Here is a 25,567-nt window from a genome sequence, read left to right on the forward strand (position 1 = left end):
ATATTTTATACGATTGTAATACGGAAATGTTGAAACCTTACACATCCTTTATCGTTAGTTGGTGGGAACAACAACTTCTCATAAGTACCGGTAACCAAACCTATCGATATGGTATGTAGCCAAATTATGAGAGCACAAGTCGACTTTTTAAACCAAAAAGATTACACTTTATTTATTGGAAAAAATCCTAGTGAGTGTTGTATGTGAATGTAACGAAGAAGGAGGAGACTTTGACCCTCTTGTGACGCTTTGTTCCTTTCTTGCAATCAACCATGTGTCAGTAAGGACTAGTACTAAAATCTAGGACGCTTTGTTGCACGCACATCAACAAAAAAGTGACCAGTAGAGCAACTTACACTTTATTATTATTATTACATCACCAAACCCAAACAAATATTGAACTACAGTTAACAACAAAAGTCCAATGCCCATCAACAAGTACATTACACAAAGTTTCAAAAAAAAAAATGGTGACAATAGAAACAAATGGATAAATGGAGAGCCACAAACTTTTCTTGGTTATATATAAAGTTGGAGGAGTCATTCATCAAGCTTCACCAACCTTGCCAATGAGTGACTTTCGGATCTACACACATTCAAGAAAAAAAGCTAAAATGCTTAGAAGAAGATCAAATTGGAAGACAAATGGGAAGAGTTTTGCAAATTTAGGAGAGCAAATGGGGGATTTTTGTCTGACCTCGGGAAGTTTCTTGCGGAAGGCAACCTCCAACCTCGCATCAAGCGTGTTTTCACACACGATTTTCCCATCACGAGAAGCCAACACCACTCCTCCTGCACTGTTATATATATATATATATATCCACAAGTGTCATTAATTTGGTATTAGATTTTTGGTTCTTTCATAGTTTCTAGTGTTTTGGTTTGATGGAAACTTACCAGGAAAGAGCATGAGGATCATCATCTGAAGGAGCAGGAGGAAGGAAAACGTCCTTGTCGACAACAATCTCAGGAGCATGAACCTTTGCTTTCTCACAATATTCCTCAGTCGCTTCATCCAGCATAGACTCAACCATGTGAAGATCTTCTTCACGACAACGCAGTAACACTGCAGGCTCTTTCAACCTAAGCAAACACTACAAAAATCACATCCCAAACACAAAATTTAGAGAACGATTACAGAGAAAAAATGAGCTTTGTTTGAAACGGAAGACTGATCAGAACCTGAACAATGAGATCTTTCAAGAGATGTTTATACTGATGGTGATGAAGGTTGAAAAAGCCATGTTGGCTAACTTTCAAGAGTTTCTTAGCAGCCTCTTCTTTCATTGCATTGACAATGTCATCTTGAGCTTGTAGAACCTTGATCCTCGACGCATTCAGTTGCATTGAGTAATCACTGTTACAGAACAAGCAAGAAACAAAGCAAACATATACAATTAGCCGTGGCCTAAAATCGAGACATAACCACACTCTATCTATCTTTCTTAAAGAAACAAAGAGGAACACATAATTATCAGATCTCAGGACAAACAGAGGAGGAGGAGAGTGAGAAAGATGAGAGCTCACATCTTCTTTCTGACGTCGACCTGTTTCTCCTTCTTCTCATACTCTTGTTTAATCTTCTTCTTCTCTGCTTCAACTAGCAGCAACTTCTCAATGTTGAATTCCTGTAAAATCAACCACATATAACGAAACCACATTACCACACACACAGTTATATCAAAACCTTTTGCTCAGATCAGAAATAACCCCATAGCGCCTATGAACTTGTTGACTACACAATAGAATCTCAGAACAGGAAAAATCTTAAGATCCAAAGACCAAGTGTAATAGTCACACAGGAGTCAACAAATTTTCAGAAAAAAGATCAACATGGTCACACAATCCATTGTGCAGTGTAGTGATCGAGAGAAAGAGAGAGAGAGAGAGTTTACGGACTTCTTCGGCGGAGACAGAGATCTCATTGGCCTTTTCTTCAGCTTCCTGGCGGATAAAGCTAACCATCTGGTGGATCTGGTTGACAACTTCGGCATCGTTCATCTTTTTCGCCTCTTAGCGGAGAGAATTACAAAACCAGTGTGAGAGATGTTGTTGTTGTAATAGAGTAGAGAAGAGATGTATATGGATGATGAAGAAGCCGTTTCGTCTTCGTTGTTATTATGGTGGGTTTTGGTCGCAGAACCAGCAGTTACGTTTTTCATCCAACTAGATTGGGACTAGAATAAGTCTAGACTCTAGAACCATCCACATCTCACTCACGTCACGTCACGTGTTTCTCATTTTTATGTCAATAAATATACATTAATCATATTATTTAAAAACAAATCTCATTTTTATTTTCATATGCATTATAACATTAAATTTTACAAACTATATACAATAGATGTATTTGTATATATTTTTCTTAAAATAATACTATGTACGTGTGAATCTATCTTCTTATTTTTTTCTTTGTAAGGAGTATTATTTATTTGTAATCACTAATTTGTGGCTATAATCACTAATTTCTTTTCTTTTTTTTTTTCACTCAAAATTTTATCAAGCCCTTTTTTATTGGTGTCATTGTGTGTATCTGTCCCAATTTCTAAGTCCTAGTCACATTTATTAGCAAAAAAGCAAATTTCTAACCACTTATAGTTTTTGAATATGATTTCTTTTCTTTTTTTTTGTCAACAGTTTTGGATATGATTATAAATAATGAATTAGAGATAAAAGAAATTCTCAAAAATTAACAACTCTTATTAATTATTTTGTGAGCCAAAAACCTCTGAATTTTTCCGCGCTTACGTTACATGCTTACCAGTAAAGAGATATATTAGCCGTTAGTGTGAAAATGCTTTGAAGCCAACGTGTCTTTTGTTTTCTCTGCTTATAAAAGTGAAGACTTTTTGTTTTATTTGCCGGCTAAAACCTGCCGGCGTATCTTTTGAAACCTCACTTTCATAATTCTTTTTTTAACCCTTACAAACTTCTCAAGCTAAAGAATAATTCTCTGTTTTTCTTTTTTACAGTTAGAAACTAAAAAAACTAGTTTCTTCACAATGCATATCTTCTTCTTCTTCTTCTTCTCTTTGATTCTCTGTTTTGTTCTGATTTCATCATCTCAGACTCTTGAAGACGACAAGAAAGCTTTGCTTGATTTCTTGTCTCATTTCAGTTCTTCTCATCTCCTTTGGAATCAGAGCTCTCCGGTTTGTCATCGCTGGACCGGAGTTACCTGCAACGCAAACCGTGATCGAGTTGTATCCGTTAGATTACCCGCGGTTGGATTCAACGGTTTGATTCCTCCTTTCACCATCAGTCGTCTCTCTTCTCTCAAGGTTTTAAGCCTTCGAAAGAACCATTTCACCGGAGACTTCCCTTCTGATTTCATTAATCTCAATAACTTGACTCATCTCTATCTACAACACAACCGCTTCTCTGGTCCTTTACCATCGATTCTCTCCGAGTTGAAGAATCTCAAGGTTCTTGATCTCTCTAACAATGGATTCAACGGAAGCATCCCAGCTTCTCTTTCGGGTTTGACCAGCCTTAGAGTCTTGAACCTCGCAAACAATTCCTTCTCTGGAGAAATCCCCGATCTTGATCTTCCAAAGCTGAGTCAACTCAACTTGTCCAACAACAAACTCATCGGTACAATACCAAAGTCTCTTCAAAGATTCCAAAGTTCAGCCTTTTCTGGCAGGCAGAAGAAACAACACCACAAGCTTCCTTTCGGGTTAAACCAGGTTGCTTTCCTGCTGATTCTGGCTGCAGCTTGCGTGTTAGGTGTCTTCGGGTTCTCCTTTATAATGATCGCTTGCTGCCTACGGAAGAAATGCTTCCCAGGGAAACTGAGGAAGAGAGACTCGTCTTCTCCTCCTCCAGGAAACTGGACGTCTAGAGATGATAACACTGAAGAAGGCGGGAAGATCATCTATTTCGGTGGAAGGAACCATTCTTTTGATTTAGATGATTTGCTAACCTCATCAGCAGAAGTTTTGGGGAAGGGTGCTTTTGGTGCAACCTATATGGTAACAATGGAGGACATGAGCACAGTCGTAGTGAAGAGACTGAAGGAAGTTGTAGTTGGAAGACGAGAGTTTGAGCAGCAAATGGAGATCATTGGTATGATCAGACATGAGAATGTAGCTGAGCTAAAGGCTTACTACTATTCCAAAGATGATAAGCTCGCTGTTTATAGCTATTACAGTCAAGGAAGCCTCTTCGAGATGCTGCACGGTTAGTTACTCTTTCACTTTCTCATTCTTATGTTTAGTCAAAAGCAGAATGAGTAAACAACAAAAAGTTCCAACTTTGATTTCAGGAATCAGAGCAAGGTATCAGCGAGTACCTTTAGATTGGGATGCAAGATTAAGAATAGCAACGGGGGCAGTAAGAGGGCTGGCTAAAATCCATGAAGGGAACAATGGTAAACTCATCCACGGCAACATCAAGTCCTCAAACATCTTCTTAGACTCACAATGCTATGGCTGCATAGGCGATCTTGGCTTGACGACAATCATGAGATCTCTGCCTCAAACCACTTGCCTTACTTCAGGTTACCAGGCACCTGAAATAACAGACACGAGAAGAAGCACACAGATTTCAGACGTATACAGCTTCGGAGTGGTTTTACTCGAGCTCTTGACAGGGAAATCACCGGTGAGTCCAGCGGGCTTAGCACCAAAAACAGCAACAACAACACAAGGCGAAAGCATGGATTTAGCTAGCTGGATAAGAAATGTGGTGGCGAATGAGTGGACAGGGGAGGTTTTTGATATGGAGATATTGAGTCAATCAGGTGGTTTTGAGGAAGAAATGGTAGAGATGTTGCAAATAGGATTGGCTTGTGTTGCTCTGAAGCAACAAGATCGACCTCATATATCTCAAGTTTTGAAAATGATTGAAGACATTCGATCAATTGATGCAGAATGAGAGAACGAACACAAAGTTACTTGTAGCCCTTTTAAAGCAATTCTTTTATTGAATCTGAGAAGTGAATGCTATTTGAGTGGTGATTGGTTACAGTAAACAGAGCAGATTTTGTAAAAAAAAAAAAGAATGAAACTTTGAATTATAAATTAATTCAGAAACAAATTACAAATCCATTTCATATATCGAAAGAAAAACACAGACCAAATCTGGGGAAAGTAGTAACTAAAAGATTGAATCGGAGGATTAAAAGGGACTGATAAGGTGAAAGAGATCAGGTTTAGGATCTGAATTCATGCCGATGATGATGATCAGAGGGATGAGACCATAGTGAGTGGCGACTTTGGCTTTCTTCAATGACCAGTTGGTCCAATCCTTGAAGACCTCGAACTTGGAAGACACAGAGGAGGAGGAGGAAGAGGAGGAAGAAGATGATGCCCCCTTTGATCCTTTTGTTTTTGCTTTGAATTTTAGCTTCAACGGACCCTTAGCCGCCATTGATTCTGATCTCTCTCTCTCTCTTGGTGTCAGTCAGTAGTAGTACTTGGGAAGACGAAAACCCTAAGGGTTTAAGGCTAATCCCTTTTTAAAGCATGTATGAAACACTCTACCTCACTCAGAGGTTCTCCTTTTTATTTATTTATTTATATCCAATAATAATTAATTATTCTCTGGCTGGCTGGAAAATAGCTGGCATTTATTATTTCTGGAGGTCTCTCTTATAAATATCTTCTTTTTTATTATTATTTTATATAATATTGCTTTTAGGTCTCTCAAATCAAAAGGTTCTCTCTTCTTCTCTGTCTCTTTCTCAAAATCATCTGCTGCAGGAGTGAATCGTGAAGCGAGTTTTGGAGGATCTGTTTTGAGGTAATAAAGCTTTTTACTCCTTTTTTTTTTTTGTTCCGAAAGTTTTTTTCAACCTTAACTCGTCCTCTGTTTCGTTTATCCTTTTACGTTACTGAATCGATCTAGGGTTTTTTTTTTTTTTTTTTTTTTTTTTTGGCTTTTTAGGATTGGATCTAAGGAGTTTGTTGAGAAATGGCTTCGAAACGGATCTTGAAAGAGCTCAAGGATCTCCAGAAGGATCCTCCAACCTCCTGCAGTGCTGGTTAGTAGTACTTCGTCTCTCTCTCTCTCTTCCGTTTTGAGCTTTGTTGTAGATCTTATATTTATTTAAAAAAAAATGAAATCTTTTTAATCACAGTACATAGTTATCTAGAGATCTTGAGTATACCAATTGAAATTTGAGTTTCTTCTTAGATTTGAACATACTGATGATACTGATGGTTGTGCTGATACTGGATTGAGATATTTATACACATCTTCTAAAAGTTGAGATTTTTCTTACCACAAACTTCTTGGGGTACTGCTTTTAGATTGGTTGTTGCAGCTATCTTATGAATTTTGATCATAGTTTTGGAGATAGGAATGTAAAGTTGAGATATTTTTTTAAGAATAAAGGTTTTGGTGCCTACCATAGATTGCTTCCTGCCTTGTTTATCCCATTATCCATAATGGATATTACAAACTTTCTCTGGGTCCGGATCTTCTTTGCTACTTATCGGTATCAGGAAAAAACAACACTCTCCTCAGTTTTGACTGTTGAGTAGAAAGCTGTTTAAGTCTTTGTTAGTTATTTATTGCATTTTTGGGTGTTGTACGAGCCTATTAAAATGTGAAAGTGTATAATGAATTGGTATTGTTGGTCCCAATAGAGTCTGAGGATTGTTTAAGGAGATTCTCAAACTGCTCATGCATTCTTCTGCTAGAGAAGTACTAAATACACCACTATTGCGCCAGTCTTTATGTTTTATTGTGTGTATTCCTTGTTAATGCCTTTGATCAGGTTTATCAAAGCTAAACTTTCTCTTTTTTTTTTTTTTTTTTTTTTTATATGAACGAACCATTGTAAATCCTCAAGGCCCTGTTGCTGAAGACATGTTTCATTGGCAAGCTACGATCATGGGTCCGTCCGAGAGTCCTTATTCAGGCGGAGTCTTTCTCGTGACCATTCACTTCCCTCCGGATTATCCTTTCAAACCACCAAAGGTGAATATCATTTTCACCAAATTGAAATCATTAAATGGGTTCTAGTGGAATTGAAATGAACCTTTTTCCCTTGCAGGTTGCGTTTAGGACAAAAGTGTTTCATCCTAATGTGAACAGCAACGGAAGCATTTGCCTCGACATTCTGAAAGAACAATGGAGTCCTGCACTCACCATTTCCAAGGTGAGAAAAGCACTATTTTACCATTAGCGTTGGAGATATATATAATGAATCTGCTCTGATTTTAATCCGATCATTTGTGAATTTATAGGTGTTGCTTTCGATCTGTTCATTGTTAACGGACCCAAACCCAGATGATCCTTTGGTTCCTGAGATTGCTCACATGTACAAAACCGACAGAGCCAAGTATGAGTCTACTGCCCGAAGCTGGACTCAGAAGTATGCAATGGGATGAAGTTTGATCCCTGAAGACTCGGTTTTAAGAGAGAGAGAGAGAGAGAGAGAGAAAGAGAGAGAGGACTTCTTTCACATAGGATCTTTCATGAAATAAGTTAGATTCCTATGTTTTATCTCTTGTTTGAAACATCTTTGATGCAACCAAACAAAAAAAAAAACACATTTCGTCTCCTCTTTTATCCCTTTGTTTCATTTCTTTGTTTTTCTTGCAATTACTAAAAAAGTATTATGTAAAGCTGGATGAAGTTAAGAAAAAAAATGAACTATTTTGAAAGTGTTAACTTTTATTCTCGAACCATTATATATATGAACTATACTAAGATAGGTTGAAAGTTTTTGGGAAAGGATTACGATAAGTGGATTTTGCGTTACACATACACAATTCACGTTATTACACGAAACCCAAATCTAGCATTTCTATAAATTCCTAAAGCTTATATTAGCATTACTTTTGGGCTATTTTTACATAACAACTAATTTATGTTCATGTTGACTAAAAGAAGTTAAAACGCCAATGCCATACAATGGGAACCCTCAATTATCCTATAAATACGTAAGAGATCCTCTTAGAAAACAAGACGTATCCCAAACAACAAGACATGATGAAGATCGTAGCATTGTTCCTTATCGCATTCGTCATAGTCTCGGCATCATTCCCTCCTCCAACAGAAGCTACCGCTGCCAGCGGCAGTACTTCCAAGAGGAGTGGAGAAGCATGTGGTACAACTCCGAAAAAACTGAATGCGCTTCAGCTTTGCTTCGACGGTATGTCTCGGGGAATGAAGCTGCCGAACTCATGTTGTGAGACAATGAAAGAGACCCAAGCATGCCTGTGTGATGAAATTAAACACCGTGTCACCCTCAGTAAAAGTGTCATTAGCTCTCATCTCAAGTCTTGTGGTGTTCCCGAGCCCAAATGTTGAAAATAATAGCAAAGTGGGGCCAACACCCAACCATATACCGAAGATACGTTGAGTCGTGTCTTTGACTCTCTTTCTTGTTACTGGTTAGGAACATTGTCTTCACCTTTCTTATTTCCCTTGTTTGTAAGAAGAATCAATTAATGATTCCACATATTTGTTTGTGTTTTTTTTTTTTTTAAACTAAAGAATATAAGGTTGACTTTGATATATATATATCTACCATTAAAATCTTGTCTTCTTATTACATTTCTTTGATTGAGACCACCAACACAATAAATACAGCAAAAACGTTGGAACAAACTACCCATTGAACTTGTGAGATTGAGGAACAAACTACCCATTTTCTCAATGGTTATTTATTGCTTTACGTTCTGAAAGCAAGAGACCACTCACCTATTGATATCCTCCAACTCACAGTACATGAGAGACAAATGATTGGAAGTTTGGACATGTTGCTTAGCGCGCGGAACATGTTGGCTTTTAAATTTTTGGAGAAGACTCATTTATACTTGGTCTACGTAGAAATTGTGAAATTGAAAGAAACGATTATATCACAAATCTTTATCTTATAATTCACAAGTAAGTTCTCTATTAACTGCAGCCCTCTTCATCTGACACCTGTCTTAAGTCCCAAATTTTGATGTTTCGCTATTCTAACTAATTTTAACTTTAAAATACTTATTGAAATAAAATTGTGTTATAACGATAAAAAAAAAAACAAGAAAAAAAAATTGGAAACTGCTACGCCTCTCTTCCCCATGATCTCATTATCTCCACTTCTCCTTAATTCTTCAACAATGGAACAGCCGAACAACAACATGATTCCATACAAAAAGCTCTGAAATCTCTTATGATCACTATTCCCTCCTCTTCCTTTAGTCGGGTAAAAAACTAAATTTTTGTTCTGAATTTTAGAGTATCATTATCGCTTCTAATAATTTTTTTAAAAAAAAAAATCTCTTCCTTTTATTGTTTTTTAATAATTAGATTGTAGAATTAGGGAAGAGACTTGCGCAAGTAATCTGGAAGCAAAATTGATCTTCAAATCTCCGTCTTTTTTGCCATTATCTTTCTCACGTAATCTTCACTAGATTCTCCAGTTCAACAGGTACATCTTCCTCGGATACTCTCTCTATCTTTCTGAGAACTACGGGTTTGTGCTGTTTGTGTTTTTCTTTTCACTTGGAACAGGTATGAGTGAGTTAGATATTTAAGATGGGAGCCACACTAATGTGCTAATGTCATTGTTTCAGATTTTTGTTAATCATGTTGGAGAGACGACAAAAAAATGGTAAATTTAGATTTTAATAGACTGTTCTTGTCTGTTTTTTTATCCAAGCGAGTTCTAAGAAGGGCGTAAACACAACTAAAGATGGATGGTTCATCGTTGATGGAAGATGTTTAACTTTGCACATGCGGCATCTTAAAAAGCTGGTGTGAATATCATTAAACCTCTTTTCCTGTTTCCCAAATTTGTTGTATAATAAAACTAACATAGATATATTTTTCACATTGGTCATTGGTGTTATGCTTACACATTTTAAATGAAATAAATTTTCAAATTGGTTGTGTTCTTTCCCGTGCAACGCAACCAATTTTCATATTGGTTTAGAACACAACCAATTTGAAATTTTATATTGTTGTGTTCATGTCACTAGTTTTTAAAATATGGAAACTTGAAAACAGGTAATTATAGTCACGCTCCCATTTTATTAAGATAAGTAGAAGCAGCGCTTAATGGTTCCATTAAACTGGAAAAACTAGACGACTAGGAAATGTTGAAGATAACAACAATATGATGCGAACACGGAACAGACTGGTCCGAGATACAAAACCGAACTAATTAAGCGGTTACTCATTTTTTTTTATATGTATATATACGATTTTGCGTAAATTGCATTCTAGTGTCTAATGTTTACATGAAAACTTTCTCCACCTTTCCAACTTAATTCCCTTGTATTTGTAAAATTATATTCCTATCTGTACATAAGAATCAATGATTTCATATTTGTACTGTATATCTATTTGAACAATAAAATAAAATATACTTTATTTACCATGATTTTTAATTTCTAAATTATGTTCCTATATGTTATGCTACATGTCTTGTATGATGCTAACAAAATGTTCTTATCACAAAACAAATGGCGCACAGCGATGCAACACTTAATAGTGATAGGTTATATATATCATATGTAAAATAAGTAAACAAAATCCGTCGTAGTCTAGCTGGTTAGGATACTCGGCTCTCACCCGAGAGACCCGGGTTCGAGTCCCGGCGACGGAGGCTTTTTTATTTTGTTTTACTATTTTACAAAAACCGGATTCTGGTTCTATCTAGTTACGTAAAACCAAGGATGAGTACCAAAATGGACCTGCTCCAAGAAATACAGAATGGGCACACACGATCATCTGTAATCCGTCAATAAGTACTGGGCTTTCTTGTTGCGGCCCAGTAGTAAAAATATCTGAATCTCTAACTTTTTTTTTTTTTTCAGTTTTTTACATTCTGTAAATTATTCAAATATATCTTCGTTCGATATATCACATTTTGTAGCTGTCTTCCTCTGTGAGACTGAGACCCATTTTAGCTGGAGAAACCTTAAAATTCTGCTGAGATTTTTGCTTGCATTTCTGAAATTTCAAGCTTCCTTGTGACTTCTAACTCGAAAATCACCCATTTTTCTTCTTCTTCAGGTATGTAGACATCATCTAACTCAGATTACCATTTTTGCTTCTTTGGATTTTTTAAAAAAAGGGTTTTTGTGTTCTTTTCTTGCTTGATATACCTCATTACTACTGTAGCGTCTTAGAGAATTGTTGCTGCTTTTAGTGTTTATTATAATTCGAGAATCAGAGACAACTGTTTTCATTTTAGGGTTTTTTTTTCTTTCTCTGTTCTTTCTTTATGGATATAGTTGCTTCTGTTTCTTATACCCCTCCTTGTTGTTGTTTTAGAGAGATACTGTTTCATTCTTCTTCTACGTTCCTTATAATTCGAGAATCAGAGACAACTGTTTTCATTTTAGGGTTTTTTTTTCTCTGTTCTTTCTTGATGGATATAGTTGCTTCTGTCGCTTATACCCCTCCTTGTTGTTGTTTTAGAGAGATACTGTTTCATTCTTCTTCTATGTTCCTTATAATTCGAGAATCAGAGACAACTGTTTTCATTTAAGGGTTTTAGCACCCAAAGTTACCATTTTTACTCTGAATTCCTTGCAGGTTTGTTGTGGTTATATTATGGCTGAAGTAGAGGTTCCTGTGTACTGCTACTGGAACGGTAAAATCACGGATGGACCTTATGGCATAGACTTTGACGGGAGCTATCTTACGAGAATCATGGTTAAGCGAAAGACTCCGTTTAACAAATTGTTGGATCAGCTGTATCAAGTTACTCGATTAGATAGGAGGGTATCAAAGATTGGTATAGTTGGTAGATTTCCTTCAGCTGTTCAAGAGTCTATTGTTAAGTATATACCTCTTCTGGTGGTGAACGATGCTAGTTTGGAGACTATGCTTGATGTTCCAAGCAAACATCCCCATCATAAAAAGATTGACCTGTATTTGCAAGTGACATATGGAGTTTTTGATCCTGCATCTTGTTCATCGCCTTTGGCCGATCCTGGTTGTTCCTCGAAAAGGCAGAGGACCAATAAACCTGTTAATTCAGGGAGGCAGACGGATAGAAACTCAGGATCACAAGGGGTTGTCCACGTGGTTGATTTGACAGAGGATAGCAGAAGTTCGGATAACAATTCCAATTCTAATGTTTCAAAACCATGTATGTCTAGTTTGTGGCTTGACGATCATGACTTGCGAGTAGGATTGTGCTTCAAAGATAGTGATGAGCTGAAGAAGGCAGTTGACTGGTGTTCCATTAAAGGGCAGCAAAGGTGTGTAGTACGTGTGACTTCCAATGACAGGTATATGGTTAAGTGCATCAGATGGAGATGCAAGTGGTCACTTCGGGCGGCCAGGATCGAAGAACATGGACTGTTTGAGGTAATCAGTTATACTGGTCCACATACTTGTAGTCCCATTGATCCAGAAGATTTCAAAACAGAGTTTGAATTAGAGGAGATTGAACGTGCGGTCAGGGATAAACCCACACAAACAATTGCAGAGTTGAAGAAGTGGTGGAATGAAAAATATAGCTACGAGCTTGAAACTGAAGATATGGAGGCAGCAAAAAAGGAAGCTATCAAACGAGTCTTTGGAGATTGGGATAAGAGTTTTGAAGATTTGCCCAAGTTAATGTCTGCCTTTTGCTCATCTAATGGACTCGTGGTAGACTGGAAGTACAATAGCTTTGCTAATCCAAAGTTTGCATCCTTCTGTGGTGTGTTTTGGGCATTTCCACAGTCTATACAAGGGTTTCAATACTGCAGACCTCTAATCGTAGTGGACACCAAAAGCTTGAACGGTGAGTACCAACTGAACTTGATGATTGCCTCAGGGGTTGATGCAGCCAACAAATATTTCCCACTTGCCTTTGCGGTTACTAAAGAAGTGTCCTCAGATAGTTGGCGTTGGTTTCTCACTGGAATCAGAGAGAAGGTTACGCAAAGGGAAGGCCTTTGCCTCATCTCCAGTCCCCATCCGGACATAGTCGCTGTTGTTAATGAACCAGGGTCTCAGTGGCAAGAACCATGGGCTTATCACAGGTTCTGTCTGAATCATCTGGGCTCTCAGTTCCTTGGCGTTTTCCGAGACTACTACCTGGAGAATCTTGTGGAGCGGGCTGGATGCACGAGTCAGAAGGAAGAATTTGATTCTTTCATGAAGAACATTGAGAAAGACAACCCTGAAGCTCGGAAATGGTTAGACCAAATCCCTCAAGATCAGTGGGCTTTGGTTCATGACAGTAGTCGGAGATATGGAATCATGACGACAGATACAGAAGCTCTGTTTGAAGTTTGTAGAGGATTTATGCTGCCTGATCAGTTAGTGATGACGGGTTCGATGCTGCTTCTGTTTGATGATCTGAGATCCTATTTTGACAAGTCTTTTAGTTGTAGCCGTAGTTCACTTAACCGCGGCGATGTGTACACCAAACCCGTCTTGGATAGGCTTCAAGAATTCATGCCAGCTTCTGTTACTTACATGGTAATGCCGTTAGACAATAACGCCTTTCAGGTGGCAACATCGTCACAAAAGGATGAATGGATTGTTCAGCCGAGTGACTGCACCTGTGCTTGCGGGGATTTTGAACGCTACAAGATCCCATGTCTACACGCTCTAGCCGTCTGCAAGAAGCTGAAAGTCAACCCTTTGCAGTATGTGGATGACTGTTACACTCTTGAAAGGTTAAACAGAACTTACGCAGCCACTTTTTCTATTGTTCCGGATATGTCAGCTTGGACGGAAGCATCTGGAGTTCCGAGATTGTTTCCTCCACCATCTCACCCAACTAACGTAGCAGGTAAGTCCTCGCAGCAGTAAGAAGAAGAGCTGAAATGTGGATTTGAGTATTTGGTGGGTTTAGTTCAACTGATTAATGGTTATGTAGTATCTTTTGGACTCTCGTGAAGTAGTGTATTGCTGCTTTTGTATGTGAAAATCAGATCTTTTCTATAGTTAAGCTTCTGCTGAGCCCCCAAACTATCATGGATTCAAGTTTTCTTGGTTAAGAGTTTTAATAAAGCCAAATATCTGAATGAAAACTTATAAAGTTAGCCAAACCGACCGAGACGATTAGTAGTAATGTCCAAATTGGCAAGCCGCCTTTTTGTGTATACGATTTAAGAACATAAACTCCTTATGAATCAAAACCGGTTCAGGTTTAACTGCGTTGCTGCTTTTGTTTTTTTGTATGTTTAAAGTTCAGTCTGGTTCTTTTGAAGTCAATTATGTTAGGCTGCTTTTTTTTTTTTCAACAGAAGTTGGTTTGATTAGATTTAAACCCGTAATGTATACAATTTTATTTCACGACATTTAAGCAATAGTCTAATTTGGCACACCCCATTGGCTAAATGGTAAATCGAACCAAACCGGAACCTGATTAGATTTCCTGAAATCAATTTCAAATCATTTGGTTTATAATTCAGTTCAAAATTTGTTCACTTTTTTTTTGTCAACAATTCAAATTTGATCACTTGGGCGTTCTATTTTGGCTGTTCTTTATTTTAAGTCCTTTTTTTGGCCGTTTTCTTTTAATTAAGTGTGAGAGTGGGGTGGTCCTCTTCTTCCACTCCACTCTTTTTAGTACTTCCTCCACTCCACTCTTTTTATTCTAAAAATACCACTCCACTCTTTTGATTTTGTTTTAGAACGTTGTTTGGTTTATGAGATGCTCTTCTTCTCTCGCTGATTGTATCTGTAGAACGATGTTTGGCTTATGCTTACTCTCCTTGTTTATTCTTCTCTCGTTTTTTATTTTGCTGTAGTTTGGCTTATGCGAGAAACAAAACAAACACATTAGTCTCCTTTCAGTAGAAAACACAAGCTTTTGATTTTGCTTTAGAACGCTGTTTGGCTTATGCTAGTCTCCTTATACCATTTCTACTTTTTCAGATATGGGAGGGGGAAGTAGCTATCTATCACGTCTGATGGCTTCACCACCAGTCAGACGTTCCTCAGCTCCTTCCCAACCCAACCTTCTCAACCTAGATCAAAGCACACGACGCTGCCAAAGGAAGCAGGAGGAGGAGGCTAAGCATTTACACCTCGCGCTACTAAGAAGAAGAGCTGAAAGATGGATTAATTGAGTCGAACCGAGGCAGGCACTTTTGTGGATTATATAAACTGATTAGTGTGATTTTGTAGTATCTTTTGACTTTTAAGAAGTAGGATTAATCCGGTTCAGGTTGTTATAATGTAGACATAAATAATTTGTTGCTGCTCTTTTATGTGTCCAGTTTAGCAAAGACATAAATCATAATGTATTGCTGCTTCTACGTCGGAATCGTAATCGCACCATCTACTTCTTCTTCTTCTTTATTAACTCTTTCCCAATTGCTCATTCAGACGTCTACAATTCTTTTATCTGCAAGGAGGAGGCTTAATGTGGACGACATCATCTAAATTGAAGAAATCGAATAGAAAACAAAAGTTTGATTTATAAATTTTCTTTTTAAAACAAGAAAATATATTTTTGTGACCAAAAAAAGAAACAAGAAAAAATATTAATAAAATCATTGGGACATGAACGTTAAGTTTAGGCGGGAGTCTTGAACTTTTGGTTTGAACGACTAAACTCTAATGGGCTTTCATTTTTCGGCCCAATTGTACTTTTCGAAATGCTATATTCGTGAGCGAGTTTTTTTTGTTTGTCTGAAAAATCCAAGCTTTTGGTCTTCATCGGCGTCGCATCACCGGAAGAAACGGTGAAAATTACTGCGTTTTCTTAGAAATCCAAGCTTTCCCATTTCGAAAAATTCTCCCTTTTTATTTTCCAGTTGCGACTTTACAAGTCTTGGCTTGAGTATCAGTGTTTAGGGTTCATCCATAAAATGCTTTAGCCTTCCTTTTAGATATGGAGTTTTGGGTTTTGTATGTTACGAGTTTAAGCCTTAAAAAGTTTACATTTTTCTTTGAATTCACTGCAGGACTGTTGTGCTCATGGCGATGGAAACCTTGAGAGAAAAGGTTACGGTGTTGTGTTACACGAATGGTTCTATTAAGTATGGTCCTGATGGCGTATACTATGAAGGATCTACTCCTAAGAAGATCAGAGTTAGGGGTAAGACTGAGTTAAGCACATTGTTGAATGCCCTTTATCCAATTTTTGGTTTAGATAAGCAGAGATCAAAGATTGAAATCTTTGGTAGGTTACCTTTCGTTGTTTCACCACATCTCTCTATGTATGCACACTTTCCTGTGGTGAACGACTCTAGTTTAGAGACTATGCTTGAGGTTCCAAGCAATCATCCTTCTATTAAAGATGTGGAGTTGTACTTGGAAGTGAGATCGACATCTAATGGAGTTAATGATCCTGCTGCTTGTTCATCTCCATCGGAGAGTCCGGTTAGTTCCTTGAAAAGACAGAGAACCCAACAACCGCAAGTAGCTCCTGGTTCTGTGACACATCCTCCATCTGTTAAATTAGAGAGGGATAATGGGTTAGAGGTTCAGGGATTGGATACCACTAACGGGTGCGCAGATGCTGCTTTTAGAAACGGTAGCACTCATCATGGAGATGAAGATAGAGAAATGACGGAAGCAAACTCAAGTTTGGATGGGGTGGAGCAGGTTGTTAATTGGACAGCAAATAATGTGTCAGCTTTAGAGGCATCGGCTAATGCGTGCTTAGATAAAGGTGTCGAGTCAAGTGCTTCAAATCCGTGGTCTCTGTCCAGTCTGTGGGTTGATGATCATGAATTGCGTGTAGGGTTGTGTTTTAAAGACAGGGATGAGTTGAAGAAGGTAGTGGACTGGTGCTCCATAAGAGGGCGGCAAAAGTGTGTAGTAAGAGAGACCAAGAAGGACGCATTTACGTTTGAGTGCATCAGATGGAAATGCAAGTGGACGCTTTGGGCAGCTAGAATGGAAGAACACGGACTTGTTGAGATAACCAAGTTTACTGGTCCACATACTTGTCGTCCTATAAGGCCAGATAATTTTGACGTGGAATTTGCAGCAGAGGAGATTGAAAGTCTGATCAGGGTACAACCCACACTAACAATTGCAGAGTTGAAGGATTGGTGGTTTCAAAAATTTGGCGACATGCTTGAAACTTCAGAAATGCAAGAAGCAAAACAAGAAGTGATCAAAAAAGTCTTTGGAGTTTGGGATCGGAGTTTCAGAGTATTACCCAAATTAATGGCTGCGTTTCACTTATCTAATGGGCTACTTGTGGACTGGCAATACGATATTTTTCCAAATCCTGAATTTGCATCCTTTCGTGGTGTGTTTTGGGCGTTTCCACAGTCCATTGAAGGTTTTCGACACTGTAGACCTCTAATCATAGTGGACACTAAAGACTTGAATGGTAAGTACCCTATGAAGTTGATGATTGCCTCAGGAATGGAAGCTGATGATTGCTATTTCCCGCTTGCATTTGCGGTTACCAAAGAAGTGTCCACTGATAGTTGGCGTTGGTTTCTCAATGGAATCAGAGAGAAGGTCACACAAAGGAAAGACCTTTGTCTCATCTCCAGTCCCAACCCGGACATAGTCGCTGTTGTAAACGAGCCAGGGTCTCTATGGCAAGAACCCTGGGCTTATCACAGGTTTTGTCTGGATTATTTCTGCTCCCGATTCCATGATTTTTTTCAAGATGACTACCTAAAGAGCCTTGTGGAAGAGGCTGGATCCACGAATCAGAAGGAAGAATTGGACTCCTACATGATGGAAATTGAAAAGAAGAACTCAGAAGCTCGCAAATGGTTAGACCAATTCCCTCAAAGTCAGTGGGCTCTGGCTCATGACAGTGGGAGAAGATACAGAGTCATGACGATCGAGACAGAAAATGTGTTTGCAATTTGCGAAAGCTTTCAGTCTCTTGGTCTGCCAGTGACAGCAACCGTACTGCTTCTGTTTGATGAGATGAGATTGCTTTTCAAGACGGGTCTTTGTGATAGCAGTGGTAGGGTTAACCGCGGAGATATGTACACCAAACCCGTCATGGACAAGCTCGAAGAGTTAATGACAGATTCCATCACTCACGTTATAATGCCGTTAGAGAAAGGTGCTTTTCAGGTGACAGAGCCACTTCAGAATGATGAATGGATCGTTCGGCTGAATGAATGCACCTGCACGTGTGGGAAGTTTCAATCAAGTAAGTTTCCGTGTCTGCACGCTCTAGCAGTCTGCGAGAAGCTGAAAATCAACCCTTTGCAGTATGTAGACAACTGTTACACTCTTGACCGATTATACAAAACTTATGCTGCCACATTCTCTCCTGTTCCGGAAGTATCAGCTTGGTCAGAAGCTTCTGGAGTTCCAACATTGTTTCCACCTGTCATTCTGCCGCCACCTAACAATACAGGTAAGTCCTCCTCATACTAGGAAGACGAAAATCTGAACCATTTAGATGGATTTGGTACCAAACTGAGTCAATCCTAAAGAGGTTTTTGCATGGATTTTGCTAACTGATGGGTGATTATGTAGTATCTTTTGAATTTGGGGCCTTTCGGTAAGTATGATTAAACCGGTTTTGGTTATACATCGTAGTGTCTTAACAAAGACATTTGTGTTGCTGCTTTTGTTTGTGAAATCAACGAGAGTTTTTGCATTTTACTGTGTGCCCTGAGCTAACAGTCGAATCATTCTGAAATTGATTTGAAAGTCTTAATAAACACAGAATCATGAATGAAAACTGAACTAAAATCGGTATTAACTTTACTCGTTGCATTGTATTGTTTCTAATTTCAGTATTTAACTTAGAATTTACCAAAGCAAGGATAAATTCAATACAAAAGATAGCTTTAGTCAAGACTAGAATTCAGAACAAACTCAATACTTATTAAACGAAGATTCCTTAGATTCATAAAACTGAAGAATTATAGTGTCCTTATATTTTGATATATCTTCCTTTATGTTTTGATGATGTTTCTGATGCCATTTATTTATCTGTGTTTGTTTGATCTAGTAAATGACAAAACCAAGGAGCCTCCTAGTGATGAAGAGTTGCGAAATGCAGTTGTTGATATCTTGAAAGTGGTGGACCTTAAAACGGTTAGGATTCAAACCACAAGAAATTTATGTGCCTCAGAAGATATAATCGATATCTAAGTTTAACTATAGCTTTGTTATTTCCTGACAGACGGCGTTCGCTGACATCCTCAAGCGACTAGGTATGAGTTAAGATCAGATCGTTTTGTTTTCTTCACTGATGATGGATGTTGTCTCTGTAACTTGTGTTGTGTTATTACAGCTGAGAAGTTCGAAATCGACCTTACCCCACAAAAGTTATCTATAAAGGAGATGATCCAAAATGAGCTCCAAACCAAGCAGATGAGGAGTGGAGTAAGTAAGTAAGAAGAGATATAGGAACTACCATGAGTTCCTTAGGAATCATTCATGCCAACTTTCGATTTTTGGTTCTTTTTTCTTCTTTGTTCTAGTAAGAAGAGCTGAAAGTTAGAGAACTAGAGTTAGTAGGAATCAAAAGCAGATCATGTTTAACTGCGTTGGTGCTTTTGTGTGTGAAAATTCCATAATGGTTCTTTTGAATTTAGGAGTCAGCCATTAGTAATGGCTCATTACCTAATCTTTCAGTTCTCTGAACCATTCAAAAGAGGACAACTATGGGAACCATCTATTGCATACAAATTTTATCCCACGGCAAAGGAAGGAACTGGTTCACAATAGCCATGTCATTAACAATAAATTTATTAATTGGCTAAATAAATGCTAAACCGAACCGGAATAGTATTTGAATCAGTTAGATTTCTTGAAATCATTTTTTTAATCATTTGGTTTAGAATTCGGTTCAAGTCTGATGACTTGGGACTTCTTATTTAGACCCAAAGTGCGAGAGTGGTCGCGTCTACTCGTCCTCCCCTGTGATAAAATACTAAATGCTGCGATTTTTACTTCCATTTCGAAAATTTGAAGCTTTCCTTGTGACATCAAAGTCGAAATCTCCGGTTTTATTTCTTCTTCAGGTATTTACTTTTTTTTTTAAAAGAGCGAAATTGAAGTTTTGCATCTCTTAGGGTTCCTTACACTTATAGAATCAGAGACAAAGGGTTTGCATCCCCAAAGTTTACATTTTTTTTACTTTGAATTCCTTGCAGGTTTGTTGTCCTCATGGCTGAAGTAGATGTTCCAGTGTACTGTTTCTGGAACGGTTGCATCAAGGACAGCTCTAGTGGCATATACTATGATGGATCCGATCTTGAAAAAATCACTGTTAAGCGAAAGACTAAGTTTAACGAATTGCTGGATCGTCTGTATCAAGTTACTGGGTTAGATAGAAGTAGGTCAAGGTTTGATGTCATCGGTAGATATCCTTTAACTGTTCAACAGTTTAGGGTTAAGTATGTACGTCTTCCCGTGGTGGACGACACTAGTTTGGAGACTATGCTTGAGGTTACAGCCAAAGATCCTTGTTTTCAAAGTATTAACCTGTTTTTGGAAGTGATATCGACATCGGATGGAGTTATTGTTCCTGCTGCTTGTTCTTCCAAAAGACAAAAGACTGATGGTAGTGATATACATGTTAAGTTAGAGAGGGCGATGGATAGAAACTTAGAATCAGATAAGGTGGTGCACGTTGTTGATTTTGATAGGAGATAGCATCACTTCCGGTTCTGGTGTTTCAAAACCGTGTATGTCTAGTTTGTGGGTTGACGATCATGACTTACGAGTTGGATTGTGCTTCAAAGATGGTGACGATCTCAAGAAGGCAGTGGACTGGTGTTCTCTAAAAGGGCAGCAAAAGTGTATAATACGAGAGACTGCAAAAGATGAGTATATCTTTGAGTGCATCAGATGGAAATGCAAGTGGTCACTTGGAGCCGCTAGAATGGAAAAACATGGACTTGTCGAAATAATCAAGTACACTGGTCCACATACTTGTCAACCCATTGATCCAGAAGTTGAAGAAGTGGTGGAAAGAGAAAATTGGCTATGAGCTTGAAACTTCAGATGTGCGAGCTGCAAAAGAGAAAGCTATCAAAAGAGTTTTTGGAGATTGGGATCAAAGTTTTGAAGATCTTCCCAAGTTAATGTCTGCCTTTCATTCATCTAATGGACTGCTCGTGGATTGGAAATACGATCTTTATCCTAATCCGCAGTTTGCATCCTTCTGTGGTGTGTTTTGGTCCTTTCAACAGTCTATAAAAGGGTTTCAACACTGTAGACCTCTGATCGTAGTAGACACCAAAATCTTGAACGGTGAGTACCAATTGAACTTGATGATTGCCTCGGGGGTTGATGCAGCCAACAAATTTTTTCCGCTTGCCTTTGCGGTGGTTACTAAAGAAGTTTCTACTGATATTTGGCGTTGGTTTCTCACTGGAATCAGAGAGAAGGTTACACAAAGGAAAGGTCTTTGCCTCATCTCCAGTCCTAACCCCGAAATACTTGCTGTTATAAACGAACCAGGGTCTCTGTGGCAAGAACCTTGGGCGTATCACAGATTCTGTCTGAATCATTTTTGCTCCCAATTCTCTCTTGTTTTTCCAAGCTTACACCTGATGATGCTCATGAGGCAGGCTGGATCCACGAGTCAGAAGGAACAGTTTGTTTCCTACATGAAGAAAATCGAACAGGACAACCCTGAGGCTCGTAAATGGTTAGACCAATTCCCTCAAAATCTGTGGGCTCTGGTTCATGACAGTGGTCGGAGATATGGAATCATGGAGATAAATACAAAAGCTTTGTTTGCAGTTTGTAAAGCATTTGAGCTGGCTGATCATGTAGTGACAGGTTCGGTGCTGCTTCTATTTGATGAGCTGAGATCCTTTTTTGACAAGTCTTTTAATTGTAGCCGTAGTTCTCTTAACTGCGGCGATGTGTACACCGAACCTGTCATGGATAAGCTTGAAGAATTCAGGACGTTTTTCGTTACTTACAATTACATTGTAATGCCGGTAGACAATAATGCGTTTCAGGTCACAACACCGTTACAAAAGGATGAATGGATTGTTCAACTGAGCAACTGCACCTGCTCGTGTGGCGAGTTTCAACGTTGCAAGTTCCCTTGTTTACATGCTCTAGCCGTCTGCAAGAAGCTGAAGTTCAACCCTTTGCAGTATGTGGATGACTGCTACACTCTTCAACAGTTAAACAGAACTTACGCTGCCAATTTTTCTGATGTTCCGGAAATATTAGCGTGGCCAGAAGCTTCTGGAGTTCCGAGATTGCTTCCTCCTTTCATTCCACCGTCACCGCCGCCATCACCACCATACAAATAAGGTAGTAAGAAGAAGAGCTGGAAGATGGATTTTGACATTTGAGTCGAACCGAGGCAGGCATTTTGGTGAATTATATCAACTGATTACTGATTAGTTATTATGAGAAGTAGTGTTTGCCCATTTGCTGCTTCTGTAAGTGAAACTTTTTTCCGGTTTGTTCAGTAGAACTTTTGGTGATCCCCTGAACCGATATGAAAACCATGCTGAACCGGATCTGAAACTTAATCCCATCATCTCGTTTTCAAGAAATACTAAAATCACTGGGAAAAATGAAAGTTAAATTTAGGCGGGAATGGGAATATTTTGGTAATGTTTTAGAACGGACTCAAAAATATAAACGGGCTTTCTTCTTACGGCCCAATTGTATTTTGAAAAGCTACAATTAATATGAAGCGGTAGTTCAGTACAGTTGTCTTCTTCATCGGTGACCCAATTTCTGAAAGATCCAAGCTTTTCTGAAATGTGAAATTACTTCCACTTCTGAAAGATTCAAGCTTTTCTCTGCGACACCCGATTCGTAAATTCCCGTTTTTTTCTTTTTCAGGTCCTTAATTTTTTACAAGTCTTTGTTTTTAAGTTTAGGGTTTATGTTTTTTTTTGAATGGGTTTATCTGCTTCTGTAGCTAAAAAAGCTTTCTCTTTTTAGAGCTGGACAGTATCGTTGATATGGAGTTTTCTAGTCTTAGCTTGAGTATCACTGTAACTGTTTAGGGTTTATGTTTTCTCTTAAATGGGTTTATCTGCTTCTATCCCTAAAAAGCTTTAGCCTTTCCCTTTAGTTAGATATGGGTTTATCCAGGTTATGAGTTTATGCCAAAAAAGTTTACATTTTTATTTGATTTTTACTGCAGGCTTGTTGTGCTTATGGCGATGTAAACATTCAGAGAAAAGGTTATGGTTTTGTGTCACTTGAATGGTTCTATTGAGTATGGTCCTGATGGAGTATGCTATGGAGGATCCATTCTTAAAAAGATCACAGTTATGCGAAAGACTGCGTTAAGCACTTTGTTGGGTAGGCTTTATCAAATTTTTGGATTAGATAAGCAGAAATCAGTGTTCAAAATCTTTGGTAGGTACCCTGTAGTTGTTTCACCGGATGTGTATACCTATGCACATCTTCCTTTGGTGAAGGACACTAATTTGGAGATTATGCTTGAGGTTCTAACCAATCATCCTTCTGTACAAATTGTGGAATTCTATTTGGAAGCTAAACCAACTTCTGATGATGTTAAGGATCCTGCTCTTTGTTCATCGCCATTGGAAAATCCTGCTAGTTCTTCGAAAAGACAGAGGACACAACAAGAAATGGCGGATAAAACTTTAGGCTCAGATGGCTGCTTGGTTAAAGTTTTCAATTCTGGTGTTTTAAAACCGTGTCTTCTGCCTAGATTGTGGATTGATGACGATCATGACTTGCATTTAGGATTGTGTTTCAAAGATAGAGATGAGCTGAAGAAGGCAGTGGACTGGTGGTCCATTAAAAGGCGGCGAAGGTGTATAGTAAGAGAGACCGAGAAGGACATGTATACATTTGAGTGCGTCAGATGGAAATGCAAGTGGTCTTTACAGGCAGCTAGAATGGAAAAACACGGGCTTGTTGAGATAACTAGAAATACTGCCCCACATACTTGTAGTCCTGAAGATTTTGAAGCTGAGTTTGTAGAAGATGAGATTGAACGTATGGTAAAGGTACATCCTACGCTCTCAATTGCAGAGTTGTAGAACTGGTGGAAAGAGAAAAATGGCTATAAGCTTGAAACCGCAGAGATAAAGGACGCAAAAAAGAAAGCTATCAAAAGTGTCTTTGGAGATGAAGATCAGAGTTTCAGAGCCATGCCGAATTTAATGTCTGTGTTACACTCTTCTAATGGGCTGTGTGTGGACTGGCAATATGATCGTTTTCCTAACCCTGAATTTGCATCTTTCCGTGGCGTGTTTTGGGCGTTTTCACAGTCCATTAAAGGGTTTCAACATTGTAGACCTCTGATCGTAGTGGATTCGAAAGACTTGAACGGGAAGTATCCTATGAAATTAATGATTGCCTCGGGGGTTGATGCAGCCAACAATTTTTTTCCTCTTGCATTTGCGGTTACTAAAGAACTGTCCATTGATATTTGGCGTTGGTTTCTCACTGGAATCAGAGAGAAGGTTACACAAAGGAAAGGCCTTTGCCTCATCTCCAGTCCCCACCCTGACATACTTGCTGTTATTAACGAACCAGGGTCTTTGTGGCAAGAACCCTGGGCTTATCACAAATTCTGTCTGGAATATTTTAGCACCCAATTCTCTATCATTTTTCCAGATGACCCGTGCCTGTGGAATTTTGTGTATTCTGCTGGACCCACTTATCAGAAGGATGTTTTTGATTCCTACATGGAAGACATTGAAAAGAAGAACCCAGAAGCTCGGAGATGGTTAGACCAAAGCCCTCCACATCAGTGGGCTCTTGCTTACGACAGTGGTCTGAGATACGGAATCAAGGAGATAGATCCAAATATTATATTTACAGTTTGTCAAGATTTTCAGAATTATACAACAGGGGATGTGATGCTTATGTTTGATGAGTTGAGAACCACATTCGATACATCTCTTAGCTTTAGCCATGGCTCTCTTAACCGCGGTGATGTGTACACAGAACATGTCATGGACAAGTTTGAAAAGTTCATGACAGATTCGATCACTTATGTTATAACGCCGTTAGAGAGAGATTCATTTCAGGTCGTCTCAGACTCCTTAGAAAAGGAGGAATGGATTGTTCAGTTGAGTGACTCAACTTGCACATGCGGGGAGTTCCAATCGGAAAAGTTCCCATGTCCGCACGCTCTAGCGGTCTGTGAGAAGCTAAAAATTAACCCTTTGCAGTATGTAGACGACTGTTACTCTGTTGAACGGTATCACAAAACTTACGCCGCTGCATTTTATCCTGTTCCGAAAGTTTCAGCCTGGCCGGAAGCTTGGGGAGTTCCAACATTGTTTCCTCCTAGTCCGCCTAACTCATCAGGTAAGGCCTAACACATGACTAGTAAAGAAGAAGAGCTGGAAGATAGATGCATTTTGGTGGATTAGTAGTATCTTTTGACTTTCGGAAAGTAAGATAAATCCGGTTCCGGTTAATATAACGGAGACATGATAGAAGAAATGTTGTTGCTTTTTTTCGTATATGAAAACTAATCCGGTTTGTTCTTGAGAACTTTTGGTGATCCCCTGAACCAATATGAAAAACCAAGCTAAACCGAATCGGAAACTTCTTCTGCTTGCTTCTTTACGATCTCTTTGCCAAACTTATTATTATATTCCTCTTGCTCTCGCATCCATTCTTAACAAAGTTTTGTAGAAAATATATCCTGTAGAAACGTATCGCGCGTATCCAAAGTTCTTTTCTAAGTTTAACGCATCTATTGATTTTTTTCATACACAAGAGAAGTATCATTGGCTGAGAGTTACTTCTAAGTTTATATTATCAAAAAACTTAAACTAATTTAAGTTTAAGAATAGGC

General features: G+C 38.5%; 8 protein-coding genes, 1 non-coding gene and 1 pseudogene across 11 annotated transcripts; 8 read left to right on the plus strand and 2 right to left on the minus strand.

Annotated features, from left to right (window-relative positions):
* Positions 1-343: 343 nt before the first annotated feature.
* Positions 344-2,283, minus strand: LOC104704052 (V-type proton ATPase subunit E3). The gene is made up of 6 exons (XM_010420172.3): positions 1,900-2,283; positions 1,528-1,628; positions 1,183-1,357; positions 898-1,094; positions 698-797; positions 344-586 (listed from the first exon to the last, which is right to left on the minus strand). The coding sequence occupies exons 1-6, from the start codon at positions 1,999-2,001 to the stop codon at positions 548-550; spliced, it is 714 nt and encodes a 237-aa protein (XP_010418474.1). The 5' UTR covers positions 2,002-2,283; the 3' UTR covers positions 344-547.
* Positions 2,284-2,840: 557 nt separating this feature from the next.
* On the plus strand, positions 2,841-5,002 carry LOC104704053 (putative inactive receptor-like protein kinase At1g64210). Its single transcript, XM_087457681.1, has 2 exons — positions 2,841-4,182; positions 4,268-5,002. The coding sequence occupies exons 1-2, from the start codon at positions 3,003-3,005 to the stop codon at positions 4,876-4,878; spliced, it is 1,791 nt and encodes a 596-aa protein (XP_087313807.1). The 5' UTR covers positions 2,841-3,002; the 3' UTR covers positions 4,879-5,002.
* Positions 5,003-5,461, minus strand: LOC109125700 (mitochondrial import receptor subunit TOM7-2). The gene has a single exon (XM_019228153.2). The coding sequence runs from the start codon at positions 5,371-5,373 to the stop codon at positions 5,122-5,124; it is 252 nt and encodes an 83-aa protein (XP_019083698.1). The 5' UTR covers positions 5,374-5,461; the 3' UTR covers positions 5,003-5,121.
* Positions 5,462-5,541: 80 nt separating this feature from the next.
* Positions 5,542-7,623, plus strand: LOC104704054 (ubiquitin-conjugating enzyme E2 28). Of its 2 annotated transcripts, none has more exons than XM_010420175.3 (5): positions 5,542-5,745; positions 5,890-5,986; positions 6,800-6,927; positions 7,004-7,108; positions 7,197-7,623. In XM_010420175.3, the coding sequence occupies exons 2-5, from the start codon at positions 5,917-5,919 to the stop codon at positions 7,338-7,340; spliced, it is 447 nt and encodes a 148-aa protein (XP_010418477.1). In that variant the 5' UTR covers positions 5,542-5,745; positions 5,890-5,916; the 3' UTR covers positions 7,341-7,623. The 2 variants fall into 2 exon arrangements, with proteins under 2 accessions (XP_010418477.1, XP_010418478.1); XM_010420176.3 differs by having other exon boundaries at positions 5,633-5,745; positions 5,903-5,986.
* A 318-nt stretch (positions 7,624-7,941) lies between these two features.
* Positions 7,942-8,265, plus strand: LOC147942014 (uncharacterized). Its single transcript, XM_087458717.1, has one exon. The coding sequence runs from the start codon at positions 7,942-7,944 to the stop codon at positions 8,263-8,265; it is 324 nt and encodes a 107-aa protein (XP_087314843.1).
* A 2,214-nt stretch (positions 8,266-10,479) lies between these two features.
* TRNAE-CUC (transfer RNA glutamic acid (anticodon CUC)) lies at positions 10,480-10,552 on the plus strand. The gene has a single exon. It is a non-coding gene; the product is annotated as a tRNA-Glu (tRNA).
* A 241-nt stretch (positions 10,553-10,793) lies between these two features.
* LOC147942015 (uncharacterized) lies at positions 10,794-13,928 on the plus strand. The gene is made up of 2 exons (XM_087459863.1): positions 10,794-10,962; positions 11,488-13,928. Exon 2 carries the CDS (start codon positions 11,506-11,508, stop codon positions 13,705-13,707), a length of 2,202 nt encoding a protein of 733 aa, XP_087315989.1. The 5' UTR covers positions 10,794-10,962; positions 11,488-11,505; the 3' UTR covers positions 13,708-13,928.
* Positions 13,929-15,541: 1,613 nt separating this feature from the next.
* LOC104704055 (uncharacterized) lies at positions 15,542-19,417 on the plus strand. Its single transcript, XM_010420177.3, has 5 exons — positions 15,542-15,590; positions 15,813-18,193; positions 18,797-18,882; positions 18,971-19,001; positions 19,082-19,417. Exons 2-5 carry the CDS (start codon positions 15,826-15,828, stop codon positions 19,183-19,185), a joined length of 2,589 nt encoding a protein of 862 aa, XP_010418479.3. The 5' UTR covers positions 15,542-15,590; positions 15,813-15,825; the 3' UTR covers positions 19,186-19,417.
* Positions 19,418-19,698: 281 nt separating this feature from the next.
* On the plus strand, positions 19,699-22,190 carry LOC104705235 (uncharacterized). Its single transcript, XM_010421202.3, has 2 exons — positions 19,699-19,814; positions 19,947-22,190. Exon 2 carries the CDS (start codon positions 20,880-20,882, stop codon positions 22,068-22,070), a length of 1,191 nt encoding a protein of 396 aa, XP_010419504.3. The 5' UTR covers positions 19,699-19,814; positions 19,947-20,879; the 3' UTR covers positions 22,071-22,190.
* Positions 22,191-22,492: 302 nt separating this feature from the next.
* On the plus strand, positions 22,493-24,631 carry LOC147942016 (uncharacterized; annotated as a pseudogene). Its single transcript, XR_015562034.1, has 2 exons — positions 22,493-22,614; positions 22,922-24,631. The product of XR_015562034.1 is annotated as an uncharacterized LOC147942016 (transcript).
* The last annotated feature ends 936 nt before the right edge of the window (positions 24,632-25,567 follow it).

The sequence above is a fragment of the Camelina sativa genome, chromosome 7, assembly GCF_030686135.1.
Source record: "Camelina sativa cultivar CO46 ecotype springtype chromosome 7, ASM3068613v1".
NCBI classification, from domain to species: domain Eukaryota; kingdom Viridiplantae; phylum Streptophyta; class Magnoliopsida; order Brassicales; family Brassicaceae; genus Camelina; species Camelina sativa.